This window comes from Lepidochelys olivacea (genome assembly GCF_965140295.1).
Source record: "Lepidochelys olivacea isolate rLepOli2 genome assembly, chromosome: 3".
Lineage (NCBI taxonomy): Eukaryota > Metazoa > Chordata > Testudines > Cheloniidae > Lepidochelys > Lepidochelys olivacea.
The window spans coordinates 192,875,286-192,899,575 of record NC_140413.1 but is presented as its reverse complement, the minus strand read 5'-3'; the positions used below and the strand labels follow the sequence as shown (position 1 = coordinate 192,899,575).

The window sequence follows — 24,290 nt, the reverse complement described above, 5'->3', positions numbered from 1 at the left end:
CCCAAATGATGTCATTAAATGATAGAGGCATTGAGATACTTTGCCACCAATGGTTATCCTTAGAAGCAGTGTTTAAAAGCTACAGCACTCTAACAAGTATTCAATTCAAATACGCACTCTTCTGTGCCATCATCTTCCCTACAATTGCACCAATGGGAGAGAGAATCATTGGATATTACAGTTATCTTAAATTATTACTTTCAGCTCACCCATCAGCATGACTGATCGCAAAGTGTTATACTAGGCACTTTTTTGCAGCGGGTACGGTAATAGAAAAATGTATTACAGGTACGGCAATGTAGATAAAAACAGTGACGTGAGATACTGGACAGCTGTACTTATTTGGCATGGATTGCTTTTTACTTCCACCAGATAGAGATTTCCTTAGTGCATGTAGCATGAAGACATGAGATCCAATATTACATTGTAGAAATTCACAGCCTGGCTTCTCATGGAAAAAGCAATCAGAACTATCCTTTTAAAAATCGTCTGAGTAATTCAGTTCTATTCTGGCCTGTAGAGTGTTTTGTATACAAAGAAGTATTGCTAGAAAAAACACCAACAATTCGAGCAGAGAAAGATATGATTGTGCCAGATTCTGTTCACATTTACACCATTGTAAATCAAGAGTACGTCCGCTATAATAAAGGGAGTCACTACAGATTTACACCCAGTGTGAATTACAACCATATTACAACAGTGTTAGCTGTTTAAAGAGTTGAATGAAATAAAAGAGGCAGATGTTTGGCCAGTAGAACTTTCCAGATTTTGTGTGTCAGTGTAAATCAACATAACTTAAGTGTATGCAAAGTTTCCAGGCTGGATCTTCAAAGGGGCCTGTAGGAATAAGGCACCCAAATACCATTGACTTTCAAGAGGAGTTGAGTGCCTAATGCCTTTAAGTGTAGAAGGTTGGAATGTTGTTACTTTGGTAACACTGTTCAGTGCGTCTGTCCTTGGAGCTCCAGTGTCCAGTGCAGCCTGCTAATTCAGCAGACCTCGCTGTTAATCAAAGAAAGACCACAGGCACAGTTTGGTGACAAAGGCACTCAGCCAGGTTTATTGCCTTCAAGGCACAGTCCTAGCATCCTGGCTCGGTGGTTACAGGTACACTAAACATGTATGCCCAGTGGTAAGGAGTGACTCGTTACCCCAACATGTAAAGAAGCCCTAAGTAATGAAATCAGTATACATTTGTTGTCAAGATAACTTTTTGGATCCCACGCTGGAACCATTATGGGTTAAGAACTTACTCTGTCCTACAGTAACTACTCCACAGTAAAGGTTGAAGCTTCTGATGTAACCCAATTTTTCAACTCCATCTGCTCCAATTTATGTTAGGGATTGGATACAGAATTTGAGAGTTGGATTTTGTGTCCTCCCCCACCCCTAACTGATTGAACTGCATCACTTGAATAATACCTTCAAGAGCCAGGACCAGAGATTCTAAATTACCCCTCCTATGATGTCTCCTCTTACCAGGGTAAGTATGGACACAGCTTGGATTTTCTGGAATGTTTCCAGTGCAAATATCCCCGAAAAGTGTCATTAGCAGTCTTGGTAGAAGGTTCCTGGAGCCCACTCAAAGGGGATGCACTCCTGCCAGAATTCACTGACGTTGTTGGGCCTAGTGTTCAGGTGCAGGGTGGTGTTGGTGGCCTGTGATATACAGGAGGTCAGACTAGATCAGTGATACTCGGACTGAGGCTTGTGAGCTTCAAACGGCTCTTTGATGTGTTTCCTGAGGCTCTTTGATGTGTTTCCTGTGGCTCTTTGCAGCACGTGCCATTAACACATGGTGTGATTTTAATTATTAACCAATCAGGATAATAATTATATTTGATTGGTCATTTTGCTCTGAGAATATTATATATATAAAATTCTAAATACTGCCCTTATCATACTGTTTAAATATGAATGTATAGTACATGAACTATCCTTTTAAAAATCATCTGAGTAATTCAGTGAATAGTGAATGAAACAATGAATTCACTCTACTGTAGCTCTTTTGGGTAATGTTGATCGCTAATTTGGTTCCTGAACCCATTGAGGTCTGAGTATCACTGGACTAGATGATCGGGTGGTTCCTTCTGGCCTTATAGTCAGATTCTATAAACATAATATGGTAGCCCTCAGGTTTTTAGTTAGTTAGTAAACAATCCCCAACTTTTCAGATTTCTATGCAGGTCTGTGAAATAAATGGATTTAATACATTTCTAAGCCATAAACTGTACTCTAAAAAGTGTGCTTAATAAGTTTTCATACTAAAAGCATGTGAACATGGCTGTAAGGCCCTCTATAGTACTCAGGCTTTAATACGTGCAGATAATTATAGGAGAATTTGAATACCTTGGGTATTTTTTGCCTTCCTCTGCAGCATGGCATGTGTCACTTGTCGGGATTATATGGGTGTCTTATTTTATCAATTCCTTGCCATTGCAGGGGCCTCAAGGATCTTGGCCCCTCCTATTCTCTCTATGGCACACAATAGTTTAGTCTCCTGTAGGCTGTAATACTTTGGTCTAATTTTGGTTGTTGGGTTTAGTATGTTGGTGCTAGGGAGCTTTGGTGGCCTGTGATAAAGGAAGTCAGATTAGATGGCCTTAAACCCTTCTGGCCTTAAACTCTCTATTCTATATTACTTCTATTAGACATACTTGTTCACATCTGTAATGGCATGGCACCCACCTCTTGCAAGTGTCCACTTCTGGTCAAGTGTGTCTCCACTTCTCTGTTTATGGTGACCCCTTCTAGCAGTTTCTCTGGTAGTTTCCACTGACTCAGCCCTCCGGTTGAGTGACTCACATTCTGTATGGAACACAATTCAAACAGACCCCTTCTGGGATATTAGTACAACAAGTCTTTAAGTGCTCCTGGCCCTGGTAGGAGGCCATGTCCCCAGGGCTTCCTCCAGGAGACTTTTTGCTCACTCTGGTCTGTTCTGGCCCCCCATCTCTCCAGCTGGTCCTCTTAACAGTTCAGATCCCTTTCTGGGGATTTATCATTCTCTAACTGGGGGGAGACCCAGGTCCACCTATTACTCTGGGTCCCAGCCTAGGGACCCTAAGAATAGCTGCCACGCACCTTCAGATCCCTCTAACTCAGTGGTTTTCAACACACAGTCTGCATGCCACTTGTGGCCCAATCACAGCTGTGGTCCATGTGATATCCTCAGGGCAATACAGGTAGTATATATATTCTGGGCCACATATGTAGCCCACAATGGTAAATAAGTTGAGAACCACGGCTCTAACTAAACTGCTTTCAGTTCCTTGGGCCACTACCCCATGACCCCTGCCTTCACCAATTCATCAGCCCTACCTCAGGACTCTTCTATGTTCACGCCTAGCAGCCAGCCAGATCTTTCTTGCTCCCCCAGACCCTCCCAGCACTGAGCTATCTGTGGTGCTGCAGTTCTCTTTGGCCAGCATAGAGCACCATCTCCAGTCCACTGACTCTGGTCTGCACTGCAGCTCCTTTTATACTATTCTGCAACCCTCTGATTGGCTAGCTCCTTGAAGCCTTCCCCAGACTGACTGACTGCTTCCTGTGCAGTCTGTCTAGGCAGCTTCAAGAACTTAGCTCAACTGCTCCTTTCCTGGGATGATTGTGGCAGGACCCTGAGACCTCCAGCAGTGGCCTCTGGATCTGCTCCACCCCATCCCAGCACCACTGATCTTTGCTACCAAAATGGGATTATTGACATTTTAGTCCATTCTCTGATGTAAAAAAATTTGAGTATGAAAAGCAATTTTCGTAAAAATAATCTTGAATGCTGCTCAGATTCCTTCATTTATTGTTTTATTAAGTAACAGACATTTCTGTTCACTTTAAATTCACAAATAGACGAATTATTTACAAAAGCAGTTTACTTCAAAGGGAGGCAGTATCAATCACACAAAAATGACAAGCGTTCTGCAGCTCAGTAGAAAAGCCTTGATTCCAATACATGAAAATTCATGAAGTGTAATGACTGGAGCTTAAATGAATGTACTTCACTGACATTATCTGTATAATCACAGTTACTAATTAAAAGATACACCGATCCTTGTGCTGTACAAAAACTGAATGATAAAGATGGAATTAAAGAAGATCACACAGAATTCATCTGGACATGTTGCATGGTGCATGATTTTGCTACATTTACACAGATAACAAGTGACAGTCAAACAGCAAATCAGTGACGGGTTCATAGAGGGACAGATTCTATCTCCCTTACTCACAGTGGGTGAAATTCACCCTTTTGCAGAGGGCCAGCACAAGCCCAATACACTATATATGTCCCACTCAAACCCTATTTTAAGGGCATACATGGAATTTAAGGGATGGCTAGGCAATGTGCACAAGGGTGAATTTTAACCACTAAATAGCTCCTTACTCAGAAAGTAGTCCTATTGAAATGAATGGGCCTGCTCTTGGAGTATGATGGTCATAACATCGGTGAGGGTGACAGAATCTGGCCCTAAGCAGGCGAGGAAGAACTCCTCCATGCCAGTGGGAAAATGGAGCCATTCCATTTTCAGGTACACAAGAGCAAAGTAACATTCTGCATAAATGTACAAAGGGGGAGGAGATCAAAGTGTTCTATACAGGATGCCACAGTAAAGGACTCAGGCTCTTTGCTAGAGCAGGAAATGGTAGAAAATGGGCCTGGTGGCAGGAGGCTATGCTGTGGATCAGGAGGCTGTGTGGGGTTGAAATGACAGTGGGTTGCTAGGTGCTTGGGTACTTGAAGGAGCCTGGACATTTTGAGAGGATAAGGAGTACCATAAAGCCGTAAAGGCTTGCTTCCCACCTTAGCGAGGTGGAGAGGATATGTGTGGGGAAGGATGAGTGCCTTAAAGGCAAGGGTTATGGGCTGGAAGAGGTCAAAGGTCACACCCAGAGTTAAGGGGAAATGGAGGGAATTTTCAGCATCATTGCTAGGAGAGCCAGGGGAATTTCAGACCCAGACAATACAACCTTGTTCTTATATAGCACTTGCCATTCCTAAATCGCAAAGGGATTTACAAAAGAGAAGTGTCAGTGTTCCAGTTTTATAGATGGGGAAACTGAGGCAAAGAGCGTTGGGACAGAAGGTCACTGGCATAGTCAGGAATAGAGCCATGGTCTACTGACTCGTAGTCCAGTGTTCTCTGCATTAGTAGATAGCATCACAGAAAAAGAGAATTTTCTGAGGCAACCCCTCTCCCCCCACGGAATATATATGTCATGACAATAGAACCACAAGAAATTACTTTAATTTTATGCAGTCTACCTCTTCTGTGACAGGCATTGCACTAGTTTTAATGTCTAAATCTACACTCGATTTGCTGCTGTTATATGTAGATCTCCACCTAAGCAACATGATCTTCTTCAAATACTTCATGGTGTTATTCTTTACAGTTACAAAGCACATAGTGTTGATCATGCTGTTGCTCATGGCAATGCACTCAACTATGTAAAAGGCTGTAAGGTAATGCTTCTCTTTCACAAAGACTGTGGGGAAAAAGTCACGGACAATTGTGAATCCATAGAATGGGGCCCAGCAGAGGACATAGGCTGTTAAGATACACATAAGTACCATGACTGTTTTTCTTCTGCACCGGAGCCTCTTTCTGATCTGTTCTGTCTGGAACCCTGGGACAGTTTTAAACCAAAGCTCTCTAGAAATCTTGGCATAACACAAGGTCATTGTGATTACAGGTCCAACAAATTCAATGCCAAAGATGAAGAGGAAGTAGGATTTATAATACATTTGCTGGTCAACTGGCCAAATCTGGCCACAAAAAATTTTCTCCTGATTTTTTACTATGAATATTACAGTTTCAGTCGCAAAATATGCAGATGGTATCGCAATGAGTATGGAGACTATCCAGACCAAAGCAATTAGGAAAGTAGCTGTTTGATAATTCATTCGTGGTTTGAGTGGGTGGACAATGGCCAGATACCTACAAAAGATAAATAACATACTCAGAACAAAGTCAGGAAAGCTTATTATCTAAAGTACATTTCTGAATCCAAGCAGGGTAATTTACTGGGGAGGGGACAGAAATTTTCATTGTTTTAAAAATGGAGAACTTGATAGATATTTGCTTTCTTGAAGGAAAAAGAGACAAAAATAAGTAAAAAATGAAGCAGCCTAAACTTAGGCTCCTAAATCCGTAAATAAGCATCTGACTGAGTGACTGAACTTCCAGAAGTACTGGCCATCTTGTTATTGCTCAGCACTTTGAAAATCTGGCTGTCTATTTAGGTGCCTAAGTATGGATTTAGGAGCCTACATTTTAGGTTCCTGTTTTTGAAAAATCATGGCTTAACTTCCTACCAATATGGAAACATTCTTTCTTTAACCCTGATCCTGAGTTATGAGAGACAGGATGAAAAGATTTCAGAGTAACAGCCGTGTTAGTCTGTATTCGCAAAAAGAAAAGGAGTACTTGTGGCACCTTAGAGACTAACCAATTTATTTGAGCATGAGCTTTCGTGAGCTACAGCTCACTTCATTGGATGCAAAGAATTGGATGAAAAGAAGCTGTAAACATCTTTTAAGGGTTAGTCGGTGACACAGATACAATACACAGTGATTTATTTGTGTTGTTCTTAGATGGACTAGATGCACATATATCTGTGTGAGACTTGAAAGCACACAGTAATATATCCTTAGAGGACAAGGAGGAAAATACATTCCTTGGCTGAGAAGTACTTGAATGTGTAGGATTAGGGAAGATACAGTTACTACCATTCAATCTCTGTGTAAAGATATTTAAAATAATGGAAACACAACTATTTTATACGGTAATAAAGGTTTGAATTGAAATCAGACCTACCAATACTTTTAAATATTTACATCTCAGGATGTTTTCATATAATTGATAAAGGGTTTTATATATAAATCCTGGCAGTTTACTCTAATGTGGATTTTTGTTTTGTGTGTAGCAAGAGACTATTGGTAATAGGAGCGTAAATTTTCTATGACCATTTAGCTGCCATATTACTTACCATGACGACAGCTGCTTGCACTCATTAATTATTAGAAGACTGCAATCAGTTTGCTGCTGCCATTCACCACACAGCAGTTAACAAAAGCTAAGGAGAAAGCTTAGTATTTTATATGCAAGATGAATCAATTGCTATTGACTCAATTAAGTTAAAAAGGCACAAGGGGCCATATTATAGCAACTGTTTTCACTCTGATTTTGGTGGGGAGTTCTGCTTAATTGGGGACACAATTTGGCACAAGAAGATTTGAACCATCTTTTCCACATAAAGAACATTTTGATCAAATGTATTCACAAAATGTGTCTACCCTCCCAAGCGATCTGTAGTTTTGTATTCCACATCAAGGTGTAATAACTGTTTAAAATAGTGCAATTTATCATTCATTAGAAGGATTTTATGCCTGTATATTATATATTATTGGATCACTAATTCATAAATAAATGAAATGTCAGTCAAGCTACTTGGGTGCCCCATCTGGGGTCAAATGCACACCTCAAAGATCTTCTTGGTACAGACAAGATCCCATGGAATGGCAAAAGAGGTCACCCCCAAAGCAGTGCAATGGAACTGACAACTGTATATATTTTTATTATTAACTAAGTGCTGCTTCTCTTTTCACCAAGTGAAAGGTTCCCCATTTTAAATAAATGCCAGTAAAACAGAAGAATACACCAGCCCAGCTTCTTAGTGCTGGCTGAGAAGTGCTTGGCAGAACTAAGGAGGCATAGGTACAAAGGTGACTTAAGCCACCTTCCTGTCCCCCTGATCCTGGGGCTTCTCCGCCCTAATACCATCTTCTTGCACATGGTAGAGCACTCTTCAGGCTGCTCTAAATTGCACTAAGCGATCGTGGCTGCCATTATGGAAGCTGGAGATTGTGCAGTTGCAAGAATGCTCTAGCCATTCCCCAGCCATATCCCCTGCACTGGCTGTGGCTGGGGAGCTAGTGGATCATAGGCGCAGCTGTGGCAGCTCTACATTACCTGAGGATCCTTCTGTGTTAGGGGGAATCTGCCAGTGGCCAGCTAAGTTGCCTTTAGGGCAGCATTGCACCAGCTGAGTTGCACGAAACTGCCCTGATATGTCTCAGCTCATCATAATATGTACGAATTATTCCCATCTAGGGTGTCCCAGGGATGCAGGATGGGCTCAAAATGTTGACCAGCAAAAATGGAGAGGTCAACATACTGTATTGCCATATCTCCTGAACTTTGTTCCAAAAATAGAGAATACTATGGATATGAATGTTTCTACTTTAGAGTATCTTACTGCAAAAATGTTTTCCTGAAATATCTTTTAAAATAGTGCATCTTAAGCTTGCTTATCACATAATTATCCAAGCTCTCAGATAAACAGAATGTTAGCAATTTCTTCTTCTTCAGTTAACCATTTTGAGCAAAAGAGATGTGAATGAATTATAGATCGACATTTGCCCGGTCAAAGAAATAACCACAGGGGTTTTAATTGATTGCTATTGGGCAAAAGGAGCTTTCAACAATTTTTAAAAAAAAAATTTAAACCCTCTTACAAAAAGAGAGAACACTTAGGCTTTAAAATTGCATATGGATTTATATAAACTTTGTGGCTTGGTTTTGCAATAACTTTTTAAAAATACTTTTCCAGGATCATTTTAGTAGATGGACTGGGAGAGATGCTGGAAAATCTTCTTCATGCTTTTGGCAGGCACAAGGACTTGATGACAAGTACCTCCTACTGTCTGTTTGGGAACAACTTTGTGTGAGGTGGTGGGACAGAGGAGGTGACTGAACAGGTCTGTCCAAACCATTTGTTATGATCTAAGAACAATTAAATCAAATAGAAAACTGTAATAAGCTCAAAACAAAGACATAAAGCCAACTCCTGAACTGGTTCACACAGACTACACTGGAGCTATGTCAGTTCACACCAGCTGAAGAGCTGGCTCATAGGGGCTGGTTCTTCTCCTACTTAAGCCAGTGAAAAGGCTTGACCCAATTCCCACTGGAGCTAATGGAAAGACGCTCATTGATTTCAGTGGAGGCTGGATCAATAGTATCTACACAACAGTCAGTGGAGTTACATCAGTGTTAAATTGGTATGAGAGGAGAATCAGGCCCCCAAACGGAGTAACTGAGATTATAACTTAAAATGGCATAGAAAGGAAACAGGATCAATTGCAAATATTAAGGGGAAAAGACAATAATACTAATACCCTGAGCTGTTGTAAGTCTTCAAAGCTAGTCATGTGGCATTGTGGTGTAGGGAATGACTTGTGTTGTGTGATCTTTCTCTTTGGAAACAATCTTTTCTGACTTGCCTTCTACAGATCAATTGTGACAGACTTAATTTTGGTGTCAAGCAGGTATCTGAGTCAGTGGTGCACAGGACCAATAAAACAAAAAGTGGTAGGCAAGAGCAGTAGCCACCCGATGTGAAGTCAGTGGTTATACTTTAAAAATTCTTACAGGGAGAGAAACTCCATACAAAGGTCTCAGGGATGCAAAGTGAAGCAAATTGTGTGGCATCTGGGCATTGTGAGGCACCCATGGTCTCAGAACCCAATTTGAAGAGGCTCCTTTAATGGAACTAGGGCTTAAACTAGGAGTCATTTTCATAACGGCTTGAAAAATGCAAGAGTCTCGGGTTTGATGCCCACATGGGTTCCTGTGGGACCTTGATATAGTCATTTGCCTGGGAAAATATTTGGTGCCAACCATGGAAATAAATAAATAGGAGAGGATAGTGAGTTATTGATGATTTAGACCCAGAGAGAAGATTTTTGGATGCCTAAAGCTTAGCACCTAATTCTATATTTAAATGTCCAGCTTAGTGCTGTCAAGTGCTTGATTGAATGGCAGGGGAGGGTTCTCAATAGGGCTGGCTGGAAAACAAGAATTCTGGTTCATAACATTTTTTGAAGTGCTGCCATTCATTTTATTTCCACATCAGAATGAAAACTAGATGTTTCAAAATACTTTATAGGAGAGACCAATAGACCCAAATAGCCAATAGCCCAGTGATCACCAGGTGAGTACCCTAACCAGTGGACTACAGAGTAAGTCTCTCTCTGGCCCAATGAATATATAATTATGTATGAAAAGTGGAACAGCTTCAAGAGAGGAGACTGAGAGAAAGTGACTGTATAGTGCAGTGGCTTGGGCTCTCACCTTGGATATGGAAGATCCAGGCTTAAGTCCCTGCTTTAAATCAGGCAGAGCAGGGACTTGAACTTGGGTCTCTCACATAAGTGCCCTAAGGGGTAGGCTTTTGGCTATTCTGGGATGGTTCTCTTCTCCAAAATTCCATCCTGGGCCTGAGGAAGTTTTTCTCAAAACTGACAAAAAAAACCCCAAACAACCCCAACATATCATCAAAGAATTCCTGACCTCTGCTTAGCACCTCTCAGGATCAAGCTTTTAAGTGGCCTGATTTCTACAAATCTGCTGGACATCAATAGGGCCCATAGGTGCTCAGCACCTCTAAACATTAAGCCACTTATTTAGGTGGCACCAACACTTGAAAATCTTGGCTGTTGAGAGGGACAGGGATCCCTGGTTTCCTCTCCCTGTATAAATTAAACCATCCATTTCCCCTGCTTACCTGTCTACGGCTATAGCCAGGAGAGCATTGGTAGAGACATACAGGGAGACGGTGCGTAGGTAATTGACAGAGGCACAGAGCACATGGCCGTGCTCCCAGGACAGCTGCCGCACAACGTAGTAGTCCATCTCAAAGGGACAGCAGACAATGGCCACGATGAAGTCGGAGATGGCTAGGTTGGCAATCAGCAGGTTGGTGAGGTTGCGCAGCTTCTTGTAGCGGGCCAGGGCAGCAATGAAGATAAAGTTGCCAATGCCACAGACCAGCATGATGCCGATGAGCGCCACCCCAATCACAATCTTGGCCGCGAAGAAGGTGCGGGTCTTGGTCACATCATCCTCACTGTCCAGGGGCAAGTCGTAATCGCTGTAACTAAAATTGAATGGGAAGGAGAAATTTCGGAAGGAGGGGAAGTCCCCACTGTGGAGGTTGTAGATGGCAGCTAAATTGATGGCGGTAGTGGAGGTGTTGCGCTCTTCCTGCCCCATGGTGGTGTCTCCGCTCTTTCCACACAGTCAACTGTGCTGGGCCCTGGGATCTTGTTAATATCACCCAAAGAGTGGGAGAGGACGTAACAGGAGAGCTTGCCTGATGTTTTCCCCAAGGAGCAAGTCACCTTCTCCTCCTCCTCCTCATCGCTGTGAGGCTGAAGAGCAACAGCAACATTTGCCACCTTTTTATGGAGACAAAAAAGAAGGAAACGTATGTAGAGAACAAAAGGTGAAAAAATTGCTGAGCTGTAGGGAGAGCGTCTTCTCTTCATTAGCAATGCTCCCCTTTCCTCTGGTGATCTGCAGCTGCATGGACAGATCTGCATGGGGAGACAGTGCCCTGGTATGGAAAGATTTCTTTGTGATTATTGTCAAATCCTGTGAACTCTGACCACACGTTGGATTTTGATCCTAATTCAGCAGCAGCGTTTCATTTACTAGGCAGTTGCATTTGCACAGAATGAAGTGACGTGGCAGGACTGTGAAATTCATGTCCAACCTCCGCTAGCCTCTCTGCCCACAGGCTGTCATGTAGCTGAGTGAGTATGAGAAGTTAGGACATGGCACCTTAGTTTGCTGCGAAACACCTGATGTACCTTTGGATACAGAAGCTTTGCAGTCTGCCTAAGGGTCTCTGAAGGGCAGCACATTACAGGGCAGAAAAGAGGGAGAACTGCCTCATAGCATCTAAATACATTAGCTAATTAAATAAGAGCCTCCAGGGATACATGAGGGGTGGAGTAGCCAGGAAATTTCTTTTGGGCAACATTTAATTGAGTACATCGTGCCAAATCCTCAGCTAGTATAAATTGGTGCAGCTCTGCTGAAGTCATGAGCACCTCACCAATTTACACCAGCTGACGATATTGCTCGGTGGAGCTGATCAGAAAGGTCTAATACAGGGGTCCCCCATGCGGTACCCGCAGGCGCTGTTGTGTGCGCCGGCAGGACACTGCGCCACAGAAATGCCGCCGGTGAGCGCAACCACCTGAGAACCACCCGCTTGCCAGAGTCTCTTGGGAATAGGAATGTGCTATGGGAAAGGTTGGGGACCACTGGTCTAATACATGGACAAATGTATCTCTAAGAGTGAGGACCCTCTTCAACAAAGAGGGACTTTATTTATATGAAAAGGAACATCTTTCTGACTTGGAGAACAAATGTTCAGAATTGTTGAAAGGGAGGGAAACCCCCTCCATCTCTTTTCTTGTCATTTCTACAAAAGATACCGAAGGAACTTCCAATAATTCTGTACATTTTGAAATGCGTCACATACCAACAACCCCCTCAGCTCCCATGCCCATGTGTGCTTTATGCACCAGAATGCTAACAGAGATGTGTCCTAGCATCCTCTTAACTGCCCGCTGGAAGTGATCCAGCCCTCCAGTTACTGATATTTAGAGGCTCAAAGCGGCACATAGCACTGGGATGAAATTGGCAGGAGCTGCTGCTTCATTGCATTAAAGCACCAAGTCCCCACAATGTCAGATGTCATCAAGTGGGTCCTACTTTGACTGCAGAGGACAATCTGCAGAGCGGAGCTGTCCTCCTGAGCTGCATTTTCCACAACACTGGCCACGGGCTGCGGGGCACTGATGCTGATGGGTTTGTGAGAGAAACTCTCATGCAAAACTTTCATTTCCAATTACACTCGGGCTAAAAGAGTTGCAAAATGACACGCGCCGCCTAGAACAGCGAACAAACTAGATTATAATTTCAAACAGCCAACCACATCATACAATGCTGCACCCAGCCACTTGGCAGCTGTGCAAATTCAACCCCCCAGACCCCCATACAAGAGGCAATCCAGGTGCACTGGAACAACATGCTTTACAGAGAAAGTGATGATACATATTTCAAACAGTTTTCCTGCGAATAGCAGAGGAACTCCTAAAACAAGACAACACAGCAACAACTGACTACCTGTGACAGGGTTCATCTTCATCATGTTCTCTGATGCTCTGGGGGTCGCCTCCAGGGTCACTCCCTGTTGCAGTCACTGGAACTCAGGCAGGATCAGGAGGAACGCAGCTGAGCGAGTTAAATAAATGACACTTTATTGCCAGAGCTGGAATAGCGTGTCAGCCCCGGAGCTCAACAAGGAGCAGAACGCCTTTCTCTGTGTGCCTGCATCTAAAGCCTTTTCTCAGTGGGAGGCACCTTGATGCTGGCCGTGCATATGTAATTTTAAAGATGCAGTACGCAATACCACATGACAGCCCCTATTTTACTTTAAGGCTTCCCTACTGAATTGAACACACTCAGTGTCCTTGTCACCAAGCTTGTAATAGGAATGTCCGCTGCCGTCCTGGTCACTGCATGCTGTTTGATCTTTGTTTGTATTCGTCAGTGGTTACTTACCCAGGAGTGAATGAAGGGCTGGATTCAAGCCCTACGTTGGGAGGGGACCCTCGAAAGACCTATCAAAACTAAGACCTTCCTGACCAATTTCCTAGACATGGGACATGGTATTGAGTTGAGAGCTAAGCATTGCTGGGACACAGCAATAGCAGAATAGCTCCTTCAGCAGCTGTTCCCCCAGCTTGCAGTCAAGTAGCCCTGCAGCAGGAGTGTGCCCTTGTTATGAGTCAACAGTGTGCCCTTGTTGCCAAGAAGGCTAACGGCATATTGGGCTATATAAGCAGGAGCGGCTCCAGGCACCAGCATTCCAAGCAGGTGCTTGGGGCGGCAGTTCGAAAGGGGCGGCTGTTCTTCCGGCTGCTGCAGCAATTCGGCGGCAGCTTCTTGGTGTCTCCCGCTGCGGCAGCAAAGCGGCGGCAGCTTCTCCCCTTTGCTGTCCACGGTGGCAGGTTTTTTCACGCTTGGGGCGGCCAAAACTGTAGAGCCGACCCTGTGTATAAGTAGGGGCGTTGCCAGCAGATCGAGGGACGTGATCGTTCCCCTTTATTCGACATTGGTGAGGCCTCATCTGGAGTACTGTGTCCAGTTTTGGGCCCCACACTACAAAAAGGATGTGGAAAAATTGGAAAGAGTCCAGCAGAGGGCAATGAAAATGATTAGGAGGCTAGAGCACATGATTTATGAGGAGAGGCTGAGGGAACTGGGATTCTTTAGTCTGCAGAAGAGAAGAATGAGGGGGGATTTTATAGCTGCTTTCAACTACCTGAAAGGGGGTTCCAAAGAGGATGGATCTAGACTGTTCTCAGTGGTAGCAGATGACAGAACAAGAAGCAATGGTCTCAAGTTGCAGTGGGGGAAGTTTAGGTTGGACATTAGGAAAAACTTTTTCACTAGGGGGGTGGTGAAGCACTGGAATGTGTTACCTAGGGGGGTGGTGGAATCTCTTTCCTGTGAGGTTTTTAAGGTCAGGCTTGACAAAGCCCTGGCTGGGATGATTTAGTTGGGGATTGGTCCTGCTTTGAGCAGGGGGTTGGACTAAATGATCTCCTGAGGTCCCTTCCAACCCTGATATTCTATGATTCTATGGAAGCTGTTCAATAACTGAAAAGTACGAGGCAGCCTTCATGCAACTGGTGGCAGCCTTGATTTTCCTATGATTCTGCTGAGCCTTTCAAGTCCTCCATCACCAAGACACAGGAAAGGAAGAGAACTTGAGCTACTGTCTACTGATACCACGTTGGGGGAGAGTAATAAATGGAAAAAGAAACTCCACTCCTTGGGTTTGAAAATGTGACTGTGACAAGGTGTTCATTAATGTGATAAGTTTTGCGTTTTGTGGAAAGTCAGCCAATTCACATGTGTGAAGCTATAAGGGACACCATCTGACTGAGGACAGAGGCCAGCAGCTGGCTGGCTGGGTAATTAGCCCCACCTGTTGCACCTGGGAAAAGACCTACAGCTTAACCGTCTGACTCATAAAAGGAGGAGCAGGAAATAAAGAGGAGTAGCTGTAGTACCTGCCAGAGGCTGGAGCGACTGCTGGGAGGAACTGCTTCCACAAACAAAAATGGACAGAAAGGAGACTGTGGGGAAGTTCTATTATCAAAAGGCTCTGAGATAAGAACCAGGAACTTTGGGTTGAGGAACATATGGGGGAGTGAGGGAGAGACTTGGGGAAGTTTTGATCCTACGTGTTGAGGCGACTTGAAATAAAAGAAAAAGAAACCACAACAACTGACCCTGCTGGAAATTACCTTCCTGGACTCAGTGAGAAGGTTCCAGGTAGAATTCTCCCATGGAGGGCGCTGGCTCAGTAAGAGCAAGTTGGGTTCCAGCCAGAAGAGGGCGCTATAAGACAGAGCCTAATCTCTTACAAGAAGTTACAGTTCAGGGCAACCGCACCTGTATTTCCCCTCTATGCTCCAGCAAGGGCACCCACTCTCGGCTCTCAGCACCTCAGCCATAACCTCTTTTGGGCAGAGACCTGCATCTCTTCCCCTCCTAACTGGGGTTTTTCCAGGCTGTGCAGTTCCCTGCCTAAATTGTGTTATTCCCAGCAAGCCAAACTGTCTGAACAGGCTAGCACCTGTGCTTTGCTCTCTCTCCAAAGACTATCAACTGCACACTGAACAGCTGCTGTAAGTTACCACCTAGCTCAAAGCAAGCACATTTATTCTTAAGGGGAAAGCATTACAGAGAAAACATATTAAAAACAGTAAAAGAACCTTCACGCCGGCTGAAAGCTTACCAGAGGTCACCCCAACTCCAACATCAGGCTCTGGCAGGTATCGGTCCTTCCTACATTTCCCTAAGGATTAGGGTCCCTCATTCAACAGAAAGGCCTGTCTGTTTGCTAAAAGAAAAGGAGTACTTGTGGCACCTTAGAGACTAACCAATGAAGTGAGCTGTAGTTCACGAAAGCTCATGCTCAGATAAATTGGTTAGTCTCTAAGGTGCCACAAGTCCTCCTTTTCTTTTTGCGAATACAGACTAACACGGCTGCTACTCTGAAACCTGTCTGTTTGCTGGCTCTGAAAGAAGATCCTGAATCAGTTTAACTGAGGATAGTTATCTCCAAGTCCTTTCTTTGTTTGTTGGTCCTGGAGAGTCCAGTTTGAACAAGTAGATACACATCATCTGGTGGTGCTACCTCTTGAGCAGTTTTACAGCTTGAGTGAATTTGCCTCATCACCCCTCCTGCACCTGTTCCTTGTTCCTGAAGGGCTGTGATCCCCCCACCCCCATGGGATTACATACAATCCCCATAGGTGCAGGTTTTATGCAGGGTGCCAGACGCCAGCCCCGCTCCGGGCTGTGGGCGGGGTCCCAGCTGCCAGCCCCGCTCCCGGCCACACACATAGGGTCCCACATCATGATTGCTGGCCCTGCACCTGGCCCTGCACACAGGGTCCTGGTTGCCAACCCCGCATGTGAGGTCCCGGCTGCTGGACCTGTAGGCAGGGCTCCACTACTGGCCCTGCGCCTGCTCCCAGCCTTGGCCCCCTTATCCCTGTCCTTGTCCCCCACTCCTGGAGACACGGCCCTGCTCCCAGCCTCAGCTCTGGGGCGGGGGGGGGCAGACGAGGTAAAAAGTTTGGGAATAGTTTTGCTGGCTTTCAGCACCCCCCCTATAAAAAGCATTCCAGTGCCACTGACGATCCCTGGTCCTCAATGATATATAAACATAAATACAATAAGATCTTCCAAAAGTATTGCAGGAATAATTTCCCCCCCTTTCTCTCTCTCTCTCTCACTCACACACACACACACACATTTATAATGTCAAGTAAAATATTTCACTGGGCCTAAATTATAATACTCAGTGTAATAAGTCAAAAGCCATAAGACAGTTTTCTGGTTGTCCTGAAAGCATGCAACCAAATAAGGCACAATGAAATTAGATACACTGTACTTTGCCATATTTTGCCACAAAACATTACAACTTTCTGTTGTCAAATGTCAATGCCATGTGTGTGAACAAATATAGGGAGAAATAAAGCAAAGTTATAATGTACAATGGAATAAGACATAAAACATCCTTACATAAAATAGTACACATGAACCTTAGTGAACTCAAAGAAAGATTAATTACTGCACAAGGAACTGTTTGGAGCTTTATATTAGAAAGGTCATTCTTCTGATTAATTCTTTGCTTTAATCTCTTAAATAAAATTATATAGGATCTCAAATCTAGGCAGGATCCAAATATTTATTTTCCTTTGGTCCAGATCCTCAGTTGGTGTAAATCTGTTTATCCCCAGTGACTAAAAACATTACCTCAATGGAGCTATGACAGTTTTTATCAGCTTAGGATCTGGCCCTTTTCTCTCTTGAGCTTACACTGATCTTCCTCTGTATACAGATTAACATTGCCAAGTCTAAGTAGGGGTGTGTGTGTGTGTGTGTGTAAAAGCTGAATTCTTTGAAACTGCCATATTACCTTATTTAGAATGCAGAAGAGGAGTTGAGCATTGCCAATATTAAGCAATATTTTGTTGCTCATTAGATAGCAATGTTATTGATGGTTTAAAAATCAAGCAGGAAAGTGAAAATCAAATGCTGGGTCTCATGCTTGGTCTACACTACAAAGTTAGGGCAACATAAGGCAGCTTACATTGACCTAACTGTGTAAGCTTCTACACTAAAATGTCACTTCCTCTGACATAACTCGCCCGCTAAGTGGACTTAACACCACCTCTGCGAGAAGTGTAGGGCTTAGGTTGATGCAGTGCCAGTGTAGACACTGTGTTACGTTGACTTTGCTGGTCTCCAGGAAATGTCCCACAATGCCCCACCTTGACCACTCTGGTCACTAGTTTGAACTCTGCTGCCCAGTGGCCAGGTACACACCTCTCCCTATTAAAGCCATGCAAATTTTTGAAGTTCCATTTTCTGTTTTCCCGGCATGGAGAGCTCACCTAGCAACGTGCGAACATGTCTAGCAACTGCCCAGGTGGCCAAGCCGAGTACAGGCTGCAGACACACTCTTGCCTGGAGTACACAGGAGGTATTGGATCTCCTGGGTCTGTTGAGGGAAGAGGATGTGCAGGTACAGCTCTGAACCAGCTGTAGAAAAGTCAATATTTACGAGTAGATCGCTCGGGGCTTGGTGGAGAAGGGCTACAAGAAGGACACGCAGCAGTGCTGCGTGAAAGCCAAGGAGCTGAGGCAGGCATACCAGAAGGCAAGGCGGGCTAACAGCCACTCTGGTGTGGAGCCCCAGACATGCCGCTTTTACAAAGAGCTGCATACCATCCTTGGCAGAGACCCAACCCCCTCTCCCCAACAGCCTTGTGGATACTTTAGGGGAGCAGGAGTTACAGGGCCCTGCAGTGAACAATGATGAGGAGGAAGAGGAGTATGGGAGGCAAGCGACCAGAGGATCCAGTGGTATGGCAAGCCAGGATCTGATTTTGACTCCTGGGCAGTCCACCCAGTACCTAAAGTCCAACTTACCAGGGGAAGGAACCTCTGGTAAATATGTAGGTTGCTTTGAATTGCAGGAACACATCTGTTGATTTACTCTTTTTTATTTATGCTAGAAAAGGTAGTGAAAAACCAAGAGAGGTAGAGGTATCTGCTTCTCATTCACCTGTACAGTTAGGCAAAGGGGGTCCTGCAGAACAGTTTATTTATATGCACCAGGAAGTCCTGTGAATCCTCCATAGAGATCTCAAGGAAATTTTCCGGGAGGTAGTCTGACATCCTCTGCTGAAGATTTCTAGGGAGGGTTGCCTGATTTCTTCCACCTCAGTAGGATGTTTTCACATGCCATTCAGCAATTACTTCAGCAAGCACCATTGCAGATCACAGGCTAGCAGTATGCGGCCTCAGTCTGCAACTGAACACCTGCAGAAGCTGTTCCCTTTCAGCTTCTGTTAACCTCAGGAGTGACATGTTAGCTAAAATCACCATGGGCTGGAAAATGTTGCCAATATTCAGTTCAATTGCCCTATACGCATATACTCATGGCCGTGAGCTACCTCCCCCTTCTTATCGTTCCCCAACTTGCTCCCACACCATCGCTGGGACTGCCGCAATGCTCTCTCCATCCCAAGAAGAAGTGAGAATGTACTACTTGCAAATTGACAGGTTTCAGAGTAGCAGCCGTGTTAGTCTGTATTCGCAAAAAGAAAAGGAGGACTTGTGGCACCTTAGAGACTAACCAATTTATTAGAGCATAAGCTTTCGTGAGCTACAGCTCTGTAGCTCACGAAAGCTTATGCTCTAATAAATTGGTTAGTCTCTAAGGTGCCACAAGTCCTCCTTTTCTACTTGCAAATTGTGTGGCTCAGAGGGATGAGTTATGTACACCTAGTTTCCATTTATCTTGTGAATACACCCACAATGCACAGAGGTACTACGTATCTTTTGCACTGGAAATGTGGCCTGGAGGGTCTCTCTGTCCACACCAGCAGAGTTGCTCAGCCAGATAAGGAGGAGAAGGAAGAGGACACGGGATGATGTTCCAGGGGATCCTGCAAGCCTTTGCTCCTTTTTATAGCAAAGACAGGGCTTGGAGGATTACCCTCACAGACAGCATGGCCAGGGATAGAGCAGAGAAGAGAAAGGTGCAGGTAAAGAAGAGAGACATGCAGCAGGAGATGCTAGCGCTTCTCAAGCAGCAAGCAGGCATGCTGGAGACTCCTGTTGATCTTCCAGTTCACACATCACTTCGCAGCCCATAGAGAACTGCATTCCAGGACCTCCCTACACTCCCACCCCTCCACATTCCACGGGGGGTCCAGAGCCGCTGCCCTAGCTCTACCACTCGACCCTGTGCGGGAGAGTACGGCGGTTCACAACTGCATATATACTACCTGTGAGAGACAGGGTCGGTGTATGTGTTTGTGGAATGGAAATGACTGTTCTTTCCTCTTCAGAGGTTCTTTCCCCTGTATTTATAAAGTTTCATTCAGTTATAAATATGTCTGTTTGCCTGGGTTTGAACTAAAAGACCATTTATGGAAACTTAATTCATCTTTATTAGTTCACAACTTATGATGGCTGGGGCTGACATCATTCACAGAGAACAATAATAGGTGCAGTTGCAATGTTATATTAATACATACACAGCACTCCTTATAAGGTTCATACCAGGGTGCAAAAAATCAATGCAAGACAGAGCACACATTAAAGCAACACATATTACTGTGGCTCACTATTAGAATTGTCTTCCAAAGCCTCTCTGAGCTGAATATCTCTGTATTGAGCTCTTCTTATAGCCCTGGTATCTGGCTGCTCAAAATCAGCAGACAGCCACTCCTCCTCCACCAAGGCAGAAACTTTTCCCCCTTTGCTTCACAGATATTATGGAGCACACAGCAGGCAGTGAAAGCCATTGAGATATTTTTTTCAATGAGGTCAAATCTCATGAGCAGACAGCACCAGCGGCCTTTCAAATGGCCAAAGGCACATTCAGTTGTCATTCTGCACCTGTTGAGCCTGCAGTTGAAATGCTCCTTGCTGTGTTGAGGAGGCTGGTGTACAGCTTCATGAGTTAGGGGGAGGCTGTGTCTCCTAGGATCACTATTGGAATTTGAACATCCCCAGTGGTAAACTGCAAATACTGCAGGATCATGCGCCCCATGCTTACAACACTCATCACAATAGTGCAGAGCTGTGCAGGATTGATGCTTCTCACAGGGATAGTGGACGTATGGGTTTGCAGAGCTTTTGAAAAGCGGTGCAGAACATTATGGGATAGAGAAAACTGCATTATGGGACATTGAAATCATGTTCCCAGTCACCCCTAAATGACTCGTTTGCCCCCCATAAGGCATTGCAAACCCTTCCCAAAACACCCTAGAAGGTGGCAAGTTGCCCAGTGGGATAGCTACCCACAGTGCACTGCTCTCTGCATCAGTGCAGATGCTGGTAGTGAGCATGTACACTGCTGACATAAGAAGTTCAGTGTGGACACACAAAACCAATTTAATTACTGTGGTGGCTGTATGTCAATGTAACTTAGGTGGACATAATTTTGTAGTGTACACATACCCAAAGTCCCTGATTGTTAATAGTTATGGGAGAGTGAGATCCTCCCTGCCACATACTGCACTAGTCTCTTTAAAGGGGCTGGAATGGTGTAAAGAAACTGTAAAAGACTCAGACTAGTTAGAGGAAGCATCTGTGGAAGATGCCCATCAGGCTGCCTCCTGAAGACCTCCTCTGGATGGCACTGAGGCACTTAGGTCAGCCTGGGGAGGCTACTGTAACTTAGACATGCCCCAGGGCAGTATGTTATGCCACGGGCTGTTGAGCAGCCCAGGAGCTGGGGGGCACAATGGTGGCTTAAAACCACTTAACCCATCCTCTCCCTGGGCTGTGAAGGCATAGGGCACAAAAGGCCTTCGTGCCTCTGAAATCCCACTGATGTTGTATTTGGGGAGCCAAAGTGGGACTTACAGAGTGCTGGCTCTGTGCAAAGGTCTGGGTTTCACACCCAGAACCTTCACTCTGTTACTGTGACGTTCCTTTCATTGCTCTGGTATTTTGAACAGGCACTTTCTGAGCTCCAGGTTACAGATTTGAACCCTTCACCCTGCCAAAAAAAGTTTATTTTTAAACTTTCAAGTAAAGCTAAATAGGGCTCTGTGGAAGTCCAGGTAGAAGGTGGCTGCTGTAAAGTAGGAAGTGGTACTTCATAACTTTCAAATAAAGACTACTTTGTTCTCCTACTACAGGACAGGCCTAACAAAGAAAATAACAGAATGCCACTAGCCGTCACCTTCAGCCCCCAACTAAAACTCCTCCAACGCATTAGTAAGGATCTACAACCTATCCTGAAGGATGACCCAACACTCTCACAAATCTTGGGAGACAGGCCAGTCCTTGCCTACAGACAGCCCCCCAACCTGAAGCAAATACTCACCAGCAACCACACACCACACAACAGAACCACTAACCCAGGAACCTATCCTTGCAACAAAGCCCGTTGCCAACTGTGCCCACATATCTATTCAGGGGACACCATCACAGGGCCTAATAACATCAGCCACACTATCAGAGGCTCGTTCACCTGCACATCCACCAATGTGATATATGCCATCATGTGCCAGCAATGCCCCTCTGCCATGTACATTGGTCAAACTGGACAGTCTCTACGTAAAAGAATAAATGGACACAAATCAGATGTCAAGAATTATAACATTCATAAACCAGTCGGAGAACACTTCAATCTCTCTGGTCTCGTGATTACAGACATGAAAGTTGTGAAATTACAACAAAAAAACTTCAAATCCAGACTCCAGCGAGAAACTGTTGAATTGGAATTCATTTGCAAATTTGATACAATTAACTTAGGCTTGAATAGAGACTGGGAGTGGCTAAGTCATTATGCGAGATAACCTATTTCCTCTTGTTTTTTCCTACCTCCCCACCCCCAGACGTTCTTGTTAAACCCTGGATTTGTGCTGGAAATGGCCCACCTTGATTATCATACACATTGTAAGGAGAGTGGTCACTTTAGATAAGCTATTACCAGCAGGAGAGTGGGTTTGTGTGTGTGGGGTGTGTGTGTGTGTGAGAAAACCCAGATTTGTGCTGGAAATGGCCCTACTTGATTATCATACACATTGTAAGGAGAGTGATCACTTTAGATAAGCTATTAGCAGCAGGAGAGTGGGGTGGGAGGAGGTATTTTTTCATGCTTTGTGTGTATATAAAAAGATCTTCTACACTTTCCACAGTATGCATCTGATGAAGTGAGCTGTAGCTCACGAAAGCTTATGCTCAAATAAATTGGTTAGTCTCTATGGTGCCACTGTATTCCTTTTCTCTTTGCGAATACAGACTAACATGGCTGTTACTCTGAAACCTGTGAAATCTTGATCCCAGTGAAGACAATGGCAAAACTAACTCCCACTGGGGGTCTGGATTTCACCCAGTCTCTTGAACTTTGCTTATGTGGTTTGCTGAATCTGGGCCATTGTTACTATTAGCAGTGTACAAAAGAACACACTGCTTACATACTGTTTATTAAAACAGGGCTATAGCTGTATAATAGGTGATGATACACCATACTGCTCCTGTGTGCAAGTCTGCAGAACTGTGGCCTACGTAGATCACTTACGACACAGTTCTGTAGACACTTGCACATAGGAATAGTCCCACTGAATTCAGCGAGACTTACTAACATGCAGACAGTTTCCAGGAGCAGGCCTTACTTTTTTTAACCCTCCTGGGGTTAAAAGAGCATGGCCCCTTTAAAACCTTGTCCTGAGGCAGAGGAAGTGCTGATTGTTCCAGGGGCAAAGAGAGAGGAAGAGCGACAGGGCATGTGTGTCTGGCGCTACAGACAGGAGGGCTACAGCAAGCAGGCCCTCACACAGTGAAGAATCTAAGAACTTGCCCTAAGATCAGGAAGGACAGAGTAGCTGACAAGGAACGCCCCAGGACAGAAGCCAGGAGGAGCACTGTGCCAGGGAGGGATCACCTGGAAGGACAAACCGGTGCTGGACCTAGTATCCCTGCTGCCCAGAGTTGTATGGGGCCGTTAGTACTGGTGCTTGTGACCTTGCACTGGGAATAAGGAGGGAGGCTGTAGCTAGCTAAGTAGGGAATTGTTGCTTTGTATGGCTTTGCAGCAAGTGGCAGAAGCGGGCACCAGAGGGGTCTTTTGGGGAAAGTTTACTGACACTGAAGACGACCAGGAGCATCTAAGACTCACTCGGGACTCCTGAACCCTGAATGTAGACACATTGCTCGATGTCTGCCCTTTTATATTGTGGTACCGCTGGGCCTGTGAGGCATTTACATCACATCCACTTACCGATGGGTCATACATACCACTGTTTGACTGCTTCTGAATGGGGACTGGAGCATCTAAGGGTGAGGTAGGTCAATAACAGCAGAGTGGCACACAGTGAGGATTGCTGACATCACTGGTTAGAGAAAAATGGCAATAAGTATTACAACATCATTAGCTCTTGTGCATTCAACCTTTCTGAGGTTTATAACTGGACAACAAAGCATGGGGAGATGAACTGAGCTGCACTGTATAAAGATGAGAAGGTCAAGGTGACCGAAAATAATTTAATAACCTGCCACAGAGCATTTTCTTCCAAATTCTTTTCTTCCGTTTCCTATTTTCTTCCTCCTCATTCATCATTTCAGGGTCACACAAGAAAATTGCACTCACTTTGCTCAACCTAGCAGTTGTGAATGAGAAGCACTTCTCACAAACAATGGACTATGAAATCAATTTGACAAAGAAGTTTGAGACTGCAACTGAGACTAGCCTTCTAGAGCTGCCCATCTTGCTAAAATCATCATGTATGGCACTGCTGGGGGAAGACCCTTCTACAGGACTATCGACCAGTTTTGAGCCTGCTTTAATACACCATAAAAGTCAGTTTAGTTTTTTAAACAAAATGT

The 24,290-nt window shown here is 44.5% G+C and overlaps 1 protein-coding gene across 1 annotated transcript; it reads right to left on the bottom strand.

Annotated features, from left to right (window-relative positions):
- Positions 1 to 3,851: 3,851 nt before the first annotated feature.
- On the bottom strand, positions 3,852 to 23,778 carry PROKR1 (prokineticin receptor 1). The gene is made up of 4 exons (XM_084623071.1): positions 23,703 to 23,778; positions 12,975 to 13,082; positions 10,561 to 11,233; positions 3,852 to 5,930 (listed from the first exon to the last, which is right to left on the bottom strand). The coding sequence occupies exons 3-4, from the start codon at positions 11,046 to 11,048 to the stop codon at positions 5,234 to 5,236; spliced, it is 1,185 nt and encodes a 394-aa protein (XP_084479197.1). The 5' UTR covers positions 11,049 to 11,233; positions 12,975 to 13,082; positions 23,703 to 23,778; the 3' UTR covers positions 3,852 to 5,233.
- Positions 23,779 to 24,290: the final 512 nt, after the last annotated feature.